Raw genomic sequence first — 10790 nt, 5'->3', positions numbered from 1 at the left:
TGTACAAAAATGTCTTTACAAAAATATTCAAGGTTGAGTTCAGGGGTCATGATAAGAACAGTTTAAAAAAAATGTTTGCACTTTGACAGGCATTGAAGCATATGCATTGGCTTTTGATGTTACAGAATTTATTCTGATAGTCACGAGGGTCTTTCAGAAACATTCTAAGAGTGCTGGTCTTGACAACTTTCCACTTGTCACAGACTTGTGGATGAGCAACAATAGCAATGACGATATGCTCTATTACAGATAGACAACAAAACAAGGACTGGCTCAATTTAACTGGAAGTGGGTTCTGTTTTAAAAAGTGCTGCACATACTGATTCACTTAACAAAAAATGTAGAATCTTTCATCCATAGCATGAGGTTGCAGCAGACATGGCTTCAGGACATGGGGAATGCAACACAAACACTCAAATTATAAATTATTCACTTTTATTTCATTTGATAAATTTACATAGCTTACATCCTCAGTTGAAATCTTTAAAATAAGTCATTTAAAATAAGTAACATATAAATTCATTCTAGAAATGCATTTATGACTTATCATAAAGACAACACATTTGGCTGCAACTAAAATAACAAGGAACTAGTATGTACAACACAAATGTTTGTAACACGAAGGAAATACTCGCCTTTATGCTTTGGTAAGCTTACACATAAAACTGGACAACCCCAAATATGCTGTTATGTAAAATGTTCACATAGGTTGACCATCAACAAAATACTCTGTTTTTTCATGAATAAAAGAAAGTGATTTCTTATTTTGATCAACAGAATGGTGACAATGTTTGTGACAATGGATGTTGTATCTCATGGTTGTAACAATTATGCAAAAGGAATACTACTCAATTAAGGAGAGTTTGCATGCATTTGCAAAATAATTTCATTTTGCTATGAATACCGTGTAGTAAAGAAATTTGAGATCCAAGATTTCAGAATTTTTTTAACACATCTTACTATGGTTGAGATCATTTATCTGTAATACTTTCACAGAAGGGTACTCCTTTCTGTGCTATCATAGCTAATGTTTTTGGAAAAAACAATAAAAACTTTTATATTTTTTTTCACCCTTTTCACATTACTATACAATAGTATCAGTACTATTATGTACAGGGAATAATTCATCATGAACTATTCATGAAATTAAGTTAATTCAGGTATAATAATATCCATCTTAAATACTTTACCACATGATAGTATACAGTCGCTATCTAGCAGTTAAATAGGTGAAGGAAAAAAAAATATAAATAACTTTGTTTTTAAGTTAATCCCTCTATTTGGTGTTTTATGTATAGAATCACACATGAAGAAAACATATTGCAGAGTCTATGCTGCTTGGCAGTGGTTTGAATGGTGATGAATGATTTTTTTTCGTTGACACAAAAATAACATCAAAGTAGAAAAATATTGAGCACTATTGCATTTTGCAAGTCAAAATGGAAAATTATATTTTTGGTCAAATTTATGAACACATTGGAAATGTCAAGTATTCAAACTGCCCATGCTTGTGACTAGTTCAAGCCGTTAATTGCGTACATTTGAACACACAATGCCTGAAGTCAGGCAGAACCAGTTTTTACTGGCAGAGACTAGGTGAAGGTTCATTGTGTTCATTTGCACACTGAACATTGTTCATTCACATTTGACACTCGTTCACATCATATCCTCTGCTCAATGAAGTCTATGTCTTGAACAGCATTCTCTGTAGGATGCAGAGAACCCTTAATTGCATGTGCCCCATAATTTAGGACTGTCCCATCTCGGGGCGTTCACAGAATCTGGCGCTATCATCACGGAAGAAACAGTGGCAGTCAATCACACCGGTTTGCCACGATGACCGACATGCAAGGAGGCAATGTCGGTGGAGCTGTGAGTTCGGACTAACACCTTTTGTTAGTTGTGGTTCACATTAGCTGTTAGGGAAACAGCATTAGTTTATGCTCTGTTAGGGAAACAGCATCAGTTTATGCACATTGTAGATGGTGTTGATTTCATGCTACGTCCCCCTGTTTGTGGACAGGTAAAGGCTTCTCATCACTGTTTGGTGGTGTCAGTAATGTGATGACTTGAGATGTTATGTCAGGTGATCTACGGGCTGCGTTCATGACGTCTTCCTGTCGACTTTGAGCTTTTTCCTGGAATATTTAAGTTAATACTTAGTTCAAAGTTAAAAACAGGTATAAAAATAAGGACATTAAAATGAGTTTTACACCGCTTTTAGCAACATTCCAGCAATATCACAGCAGAGAAAGATAGAAGTAGAAATGCTGACAATGCATTCTTGATGGATTCTGGATTCATATGCTATCAGCGAAAGACATGTAACTGCTTTTGTCTATTTTGTTTTGTTTTTTTCAAATAACAGGCATAATCATGAACGGTTACTTTTATGAGATTCTGAAAATTTGTTTCTACTGCTCTTCTGTATAGTTATTTAAAAAGTAATCAATTTCTTGTAAACACAATACTAACCAGTAATGTGAGATCTATGTTGTGAATCTGGATATTATGACAGTCTTCAGATGGTACAGTAGGAAAGAACTTGATTTCAACAGGGCCGTCCTCCCTGACTGTGACAGCGAATGGAGACATCCACTGCACACATGGTAAAATATCTTGCCAGCTCAAACCTGGAACACAAATGTATCAACTGTCAGGAACAAGCAGATTCATGTGAAGTATCCAATTTCAGGAGTAAATAAAATTCAATCAGAGTTGAAACTATTTTGTATGTATATTGTCACTGGTACATACCTGAAACGGCAAGAGCGACATCTTGTGAGGTCATGTGATAGAGCGCTGATGCAGCAAGAACGCTGTATGTGAACTGTAAACATCCCAGGTCCAGCATGCACACGTCCAACAGCTGAAATAAACAGGACAATCATTAGATATAAATCTCATAAAAAATCAGGATAAAGCAGAGAGAAGTAATTATCTGACCTGAACAAAAGTATTTCTATACTTCACATATATTTTCAAGGATGGGATGAAGACAGCTTTGAATCATTAGCGTGAGCACCTACCCTTGCAATCTGTACAAAAGCGTGGCCAGAGAATTGTGGGAAGACAAAGCCATCCTCAGCCTTGACAATCTGTTCCATGTTCGCAACCTGAAGGTACACAGACAACCATGCGTTGCAGGTCATAGGGGAGAGGTCCCAGTTCAGAGCCTTGAGCATGACCAGCTCCTGGTCCAGGATTTCCTCCTCTGTACAAGCACCATCCGTAACATATGCGAACTCAGTCAGTTTGGGTGGGTAGATTTCCTCCAGTTTGGCAGCAATGAAAAGAGCTGTGATTCCCAATAACTGAAGGTTGTGTTTCATGACGTTACGCTTCTGGGAGAGGTAGCGGTCGATGAAGTCAATGGCGAGGTAGAATGTCTCACGATGAAGCCTGTATACCTCACATACCTGAAATATGCAACAGCAGTTTTTAAACCTGAAAATATCGTGAGAAGTTAAGTGTCAGTTCCATCAAGGCCAACATTCCTTGTGGAGTAAATAACCTTTTAAACAATAGGTATCTCAGAAGTGTTTGTTAATCATAACACACCCTGACAGGTCCAAAGCTTGCACCTAGTCATAAAGCAGTGCCAAAAACAGTGAATAATAATACCTAGAAAGTAGCTGAAACTAGTGAAAGGTTTTGAAGGTTTATTTACCTTGCATATGAATGTTGCTCAAAGAAACCCAATTTAACAGATAGTACAAATACAGAGATGCCAACAGGAGTAAACATTTTCAGATGAAAACAATAGGTTTGATTTGATAAACTTGAAATGCAGCCGGTGGAAATTTGTGGTATCAGGGTGGAAAATTGCCACCTGCGTGAAGGTGAGAGACAAAGCTTACCTCAACAAGCCAGTCAAGGAGGATGGCCCTCATTCTGGGCTGTAGAGCTGGGTGTCTGTCAAACATGTTCTGATCCCTGACATACAGAACCTCCTTCTTTAGCATTAACTGCCACACCTCCTTTGAATCTGCCCATGTGAACTTAGGGAGTGGAGATGATCGTGAAGACACTGGTGTAAAATAGTTCTGGAACCTGAATTGAGTTCCGATAAATTTTGCCGGTGTGATTTCCGGTTCGGGTGTGATGGTTGTGCTGGGGATGATGGTGCATGATGTCACCGATGAATCCTCTGAGATGGGAATCCACTGATTCTAAAACAGGAAAGAAACAAATTTTGAATCATAATGCTGATAAACTTCCACAAGCCAGTCAAACATTTCTAGTGTGGAATATCTGTAGCATGCAAATATATTGCTTAGGAACAGATGACAGGGAATGTTTAGCAGGTCTAGTAATTTATCACAATTTGACCTGTGCACCATATGGTCAGTCCCTTGGTCAGCGGCTATAGCTTGAGGGCGGCCTCCCTACGACTGGGCAGGCTGGCTGGCTGTCCTGAGACACCCACCTGCTGCTGGCTGACCAGCTTGCCTCTATGACCAGGTGGTGGACAAGAACAATGGCTGCTCGTGGTTCATGGGTGGTATCTCAGAACAAGAGTTCAAAATATTGAATAAATTTTGCGGATAACACCTTCTTTTCTACATGAGTGCAACATTTCAATACAGTTTCTAGTACTATTGTCAAACATGTTCTATACTATACATCCCAACTTTGAAAATGACATTCAAAGATGATAGGACCCCAAAACAACTTATAACATTAAACATTAAGAGAGACTAACTATAAACTCTGAAAGCAACTACCCCTTGCCACTGGTTTCATGAGTTGATAGGTTTGGCTGGATGTTAAAATTACTAAACATGCAAGTAACTGAAATATTTTGAGAATCCACCATGAATAAGTAACAATCCATGGATTCATCAAAGTGTGGCAATTAAACATTCAATTCAGATTCATGCTCTACCCCAAAAAACAATGTCATGGTTATAACTTAGGTTGGATCATAAAAAAAAATATACAGTCAAGCTCAGTACAGAAACGTGAACATTTCAAGAGAATATTTTCATTATTCAATGCTTCAGTAGAGCAAAAAAGCCATCTCAGTTACAAATGAACTAGGTGATATCTGTTCCCACTCTCCAGCCATGCATGACAAGAATGTTCCCAGTCGTGGGAAATGCAGGTTCAGATAGAATGTGGGTACTGTGCCCCATTGATGACTAACTATATCTCCACCCTACTGCATCAACAGAACATCTCAGGATGTTGCTGTCCTTTAAATAACATTGCTGAAGACATGGCCTCTGCTGAGTTCATGCAAGCTGTACCAAAGAATGTGACCTCATGGTTCATACAAGTTTTCAGTGGTGTTGATCAGTTTTGCGAGAGACAATGGTGATAAATTCTACTCAATAAAAGTTAAGCAAAGTTCATCCTTTCAAAATGATTAGTGCTTGGCTAGTGCACCTTGGCATTAATAATTCAACTCAAAAGGACCCCTGATTAGTAATGTGAAAGAACTGGGCGTATATTCTGTAGCATGATGAGGAAACAGATTTGTCTTAATGAGAAACAAACTACTTCAACCATTAAGTCTTGACACAAGAACAAGAGAACCAACGACTAACTCCTATATCTGTTTAATGAAAAGCAAGTGTGGGTCAGCACACCTATCAACCACATGTGAAATGAAATCAAACACAAACCTCATCTGGAATGTCTGCACAAGGGCAGGATGTGGCTGTGTAGTAAACCATGATCCTTCAAGGTATTTGTAATCCACTGCAAGGTCTAGAACATGAGAGACTACCTCTCACAACTGAAGCTCAGTCACAACTGACCACTGAGCAGGCCCCAACCTCTTTATACCCCTCCAGACCACAGGCTCAAAGAATGCCCTGACACTAATAACAATTAATGGGGGAGAGGACAGCCCTGCAGTACTCCAGTCTCCTGCTGCAGCCCTGCTGGCCACCTGCTGACAAGGCTAGGGATTGGATCAGTCACGCTTCACTGACCAAGGGTCACACTCTACTGACCAGTGGTGATGCAGGTGCTTGTGGGGGTGGGGCTTGGGAAGTGGTCAAAGATGATGTAACATGAACCAATAGGATACAAACATGAGGAAATTGGAAGAAGAAAATTGGTAATAGTGAACAAGGGGCGGAGTTTGAGGTACAGAAATGGGCATGTGGGATGGACAGAGGGGCTTTGTTTATCTAGTGAGGGGATAAGCTGATCACAATGGGATGAGGTGTAGTAGGAATAACTGTACACTTTCTGTTGGGGGTGTGGGGGAAAGTGGGGGAGGGTACTGGCTCATCAGCTGGGGTGCTTGACTCTGTTGTGTAATAACACAAGTGTGACCAGCTCTTCATGGTGGCACGACATGTTTGGGGAAAATCATTAAAAACAATTTGGGGCATAATACATTTCAACACTTTGCTTATCACAACTTCATTGAAATAGATCAATATGACAGAGTTGGGAACTGTGGCATAGATCATCACCTGTGTTCCAGAACGGAGTGATGACAGGTAACACTATCATCTCACAGTTACAACAAATATAACACTAGTGAATTTATAACAGGACTTCATAGGGGTGTCACAAAAGAAAGTCAAGTCAAGCTTCTTTCTTTTTGGTTAATATTATATAGCCTTAAATGAATACAAGTTAATTATAAACTCAAGATTTCAAAGAAATATTTTGGCAATGTTTGCCCTGACGCAAAAAACCTATGCATTTGATGTACAAGTTATCTCAAATACACGGTGAATTTATAAGCTTGAGTCATTGTTGACACAAAGCTTCTGGGTTTTAAGTTCAGATAATGCAAACTTGTAATTAGCTGTTGCTTAAAAATACATTTTTAGCCAATTAAGTGCTCAGTGCTGATGGAATATCTGACTTGCTTTACCTTGTTTTTTCAAAAATATTATTAAACAATCACAGTTGATGTCTTGATGAAACTTCCAAAGTGAAGTTGACTCCGAAAAACATGTCCATGACTTCCTCTCGTGACACCAGGGAGTCATGATGACTCATAAATTTCAATTGTCTAGGGTAAACACTGTTTTAGTTCTCGGGAAGACCAAGACAAAAAAATAACTTGTTTTTGCCTAAGTTTGTGGAACTAACATAATAAAATTAAGGTCATTTTTAAGGCATACACTTTATTAGCACAACTGAATCGACAGGCAATTTTACTCAAGCTAAAGACTAGTGACTGATCACTGTTAATAACATGTAAATTAGATCTAACTTTAGCCTATTTTTCAAGACAAAAATAAGGACAAACAAAACAAGCAAAATGACAAACAAAAAGTCGACTTCCCCGAAGCAACAGCTGTCTGATAGAGGATTACACCTATATCCTGCTCCTCCCAGACAACGACGCCAGCAATAAAACAGATATATCCCTTGGAAGATCAAAGGCTGTGCAATCATTGTTACCTAACATTGTCTACAGGGCCAAGTAGATGTGGGCCGTCTGTACACTGGGGAGGAGGGCTTTATTGATAATGTGGATGTACATCAAGTAGGTAAGGAGGGGAAGTAGAGTGGACAGCGGGGTCGGACAGATTGGTCAGCTACTGGACAGGTGGGACAGGCTGATTGTCATGCTTCGTTGACCTGACTTCAAAGGAATTCTAGTGTAATTTACAAGATAAAGTACTGTTAGCCATAACTTCATACTGTTATATGGTACATTCCGTGCGAATATCTGGCTAAACAGTGAATGATGAATCAGGATATCATAAGACAAAGGGAAGGCGTATTTTGTTTCTGTATTAAGGAAAGTATCATGTGTACAAAGGAAGTCTTCCTTCTGAGTAAAATTAAAATTAAATCTTAAAACTTTTGTACCATTGCAAGGGAAACACTGGTATCAACAAAGCAATCAGGCAGAACAAACTACAGAAGTTCCTTTGAAAATAAAATTTTCAAAATGACCCAGATGGTTTTGTTTTGGACACATGGATAGACTTTAGGACATAAAGCCAAGCTAACCTATATCTGAAAGAGCAGATGAAAGGTGTAAACATCCTGCAAGAAAAACAGGCTTTAGTCTTGGACCATAATTCAGTATAGTCTAAATGATTTAACACTAATGTCAAGTGTAATGATGGAAAGAGTAATATTAAAGGGTTCATCCACTGAATAGTCACAACAGAGAAGTAAGGATGCTTCAGGATTTCAAACACATCAATAACCTTGACCAAGAAACGTGATGGTATGATGACTCAGCATTTATTTCTCATTTTCTTCTGTATGACCTGGGGCTAATAAACAACTGAACCTGACCCGTTCTACTACAAACAGAATTACAAGTTACATGGAGCATTGTATACCAGATGACCTCGAGTGACCAGAGGCCACAAACACCAGCAATACAAAAAGACCACATGGCCAACCTTGTATCAGAACTGCTACAACTTAAAGGATTAGGGAAACAAGAAATGTTTTATTTGGCTTTGGCCATATAGCATTTCATCACAAAACAGTGAATTTATTTTCAAAAGAAAAAGGGGAACAGATTAATGCATGTAAGGTGTCGGAGTGGTGCAAATAAATTGAATATAAGGAACTGATAAAAAAAGAACAGTGCTTCAAAACAACAGAACCATTTGTTTCTTCATGAGGTTAGTCAAGAAGTGCAAACAAACTAAAATCAAGACAGAAGCATATATTTCACATACTTAAAAGAACCAAAAGAATAAATAAACTTGATAATTAATACCTCATTGTCATGATCATTCTGAAACACAATAATTTTTTTTCAAGAAAAGGTATAGATTCCATTCATGAAATATGTACTGCCACAATAAAGAACAGTCAGGATTTAACCTCCAACAACAAAATCAAACTTCATTAAAGAGTGACAAGTTTGGTCCAAGGCGCTAACTGTCACCATGCTGAACCCAGCTGGAGCCGACACTCTACCCTTCCTGTTTGATTACCCCCAACTGGAGTCAGGGACCCCCCTTCCTCATTCCCAAGACCTCCTGCAGAGACTCCACCCATTCACCCATGTCTCAACCATAAGCTGTAGTGTCATAATCCTTTAGTTCTTATTAGCCAACAACAACAAGCCCTGCTCTGTGACAGGGAAGATAATCCTTCTCATTAAGAGTACAGTTAATTGACCTCAGCTAGGAAATTATAGATAGCAGTACATGAAGTGTCACTGTGTTGAGATAGGTCTTGAATGAATCAGTGTCACAAGACAGAGCTGCAGCCATTATTTGTGTTACAGAAGCAGGTTGGTTTAGCTGGATGAGCTTGCAACTAATTACTCAAACAGCATCTTACTTTCATAAATTCATAACTGATTAATATAAATCTACAGAAATAAACAAAACAAATACAATAAAATAAATAAACAAAACTTGTTTTACCAATTATTCCTTATTAAATCACTGGTTCCAGTCAATAGGAAACAATATTCATATAATAAGGGACATAACTGCATACTGTCATAGTATCAGATTTATTCATAACATCAAACTGTTTTGAATAAGTTGCAATTCTTGAAAAAAGACCATAAAGTTGATAACCAGAAACTTGCAAATGTGTGTGAAGTCAGATTTGTTTGACATGGCTTCTTTTACAAAGCAACAAAACACTGAAATTTAATCTTGCACCCAAAACATGTACACCAAAATGTCATCTACCCCCAACAGTTTCTCCCACTGATGGAGAAAAGAACCCACATTTGCCCTATGGACAATTGTTAGAACCAGACTGAAATTGACACATCCCAAACTAAAAGCATCATCTATCTCCACCCAACTTCAATCACTGTCACAGTCAGACTGATGAGACACATTACCAATGAAATAGACAACACTGACATCTGATATCCACAACCAACAACCTGTAATTAACAACAGGGAATAAAGAGAAATAAATGCCAGCTCTCATTACTTGAGGTAGGATAACAAAATTACGTCACCCCTGGCAGTGGTCAGTGATTGGTCAGTGTAATGGTCAAGAAATTCAGGAGTCAATCAGGGTGTAGTGGACATGACCTGGTGTTATATCACTGACCTACTGACACTGGGTTAGAGACCCACACACTACAAACATATAACATCAACCATTCACGGGCAATATAGACACAAAGCTGTCTTAAAGCTAAGAAACTTAAGACTTTCAACCTGTCTTTTTATTAGAAGAAAATAAGAAACACGACATTAAATACCTTACAGCATGTTTTAAACAAGAAACAACAATAAAAGGAAATGGCTTGTTGCAGCAGTAGCTACTCCTGTTACATCATTATGGCTCATCAGTAACCTTGAACTAAGACATATCTAGTTTGTGGGAATCTTATTAATAATTAACTCTTTCAGAAACTGTAAATAACCCAATCCCATTTCAAGTTGACACTTGAATTTAAAAGGAATTCTAACTTAATTATTCATCAAGCAGTACTAAACTTCCACTGCTGACAACCCACTGAAAAAAAAAAAAAATCAATGTTCCAGGTGTTAAACAGAAATGATGATTAGCCCCAGTACGTCCCCTCCTGCCCCCTGCACCTGGCTGAGGGGGGAAACAACCTTTACCTCTACATCACATTCTGATGAGCAGATGATTGTACAGAAATGTGCCCAATAACCAGTTAACTATCCTACAGAGAACAATACCGAAGCGTGTGCCGGCTACCTCAAAGGCTTACAAGTGGGGAGGTTCACAATGCTATGGTTATATGGAAATGACAACACCTGTTCCTTGACCAAAGTTTTTCCTACCAGAGTTCACAGCTTTATGATAAAGGATCAAACCAAATAAAAGAAAGATCAAATTCCCCCAGTATGTGCAGACAGCAGAGGCACGCGCCATCTAATTTTCAGTGA

At 38.4% G+C, this 10790-nt stretch overlaps 1 protein-coding gene across 5 annotated transcripts in view; it reads right to left on the bottom strand.

Moving 5' to 3' along the window:
• Positions 1 to 418: 418 nt before the first annotated feature.
• LOC137258395 (G1/S-specific cyclin-E-like) overlaps positions 419 to 10790 on the bottom strand; it is a 14349-nt gene continuing 3977 nt past the window's right edge. For 4 of the 5 annotated variants that reach the window (XM_067796062.1, XM_067796063.1, XM_067796061.1 and 1 more), the window contains 5 exons: positions 3861 to 4172; positions 3030 to 3419; positions 2758 to 2869; positions 2476 to 2633; positions 419 to 2138 (listed from right to left, as the gene is read on the bottom strand). In XM_067796062.1, the coding sequence (XP_067652163.1) occupies positions 1995 to 2138; positions 2476 to 2633; positions 2758 to 2869; positions 3030 to 3419; positions 3861 to 4172 (1116 nt within the window). In that variant the 3' untranslated portion in view covers positions 419 to 1994. Of the gene's footprint in view, positions 2139 to 2475; positions 2634 to 2757; positions 2870 to 3029; positions 3420 to 3860; positions 4173 to 5630; positions 5950 to 10790 lie in introns of those variants that run through there. The other variant, XM_067796064.1, reaches the window with a different exon arrangement.

Source organism: Haliotis asinina, chromosome 12 (assembly GCF_037392515.1).
Source record: "Haliotis asinina isolate JCU_RB_2024 chromosome 12, JCU_Hal_asi_v2, whole genome shotgun sequence".
NCBI classification, from domain to species: domain Eukaryota; kingdom Metazoa; phylum Mollusca; class Gastropoda; order Lepetellida; family Haliotidae; genus Haliotis; species Haliotis asinina.
The sequence above is the reverse complement of the archived record's forward strand: the minus strand, read 5'-3'. Positions and strand labels throughout refer to the sequence as shown.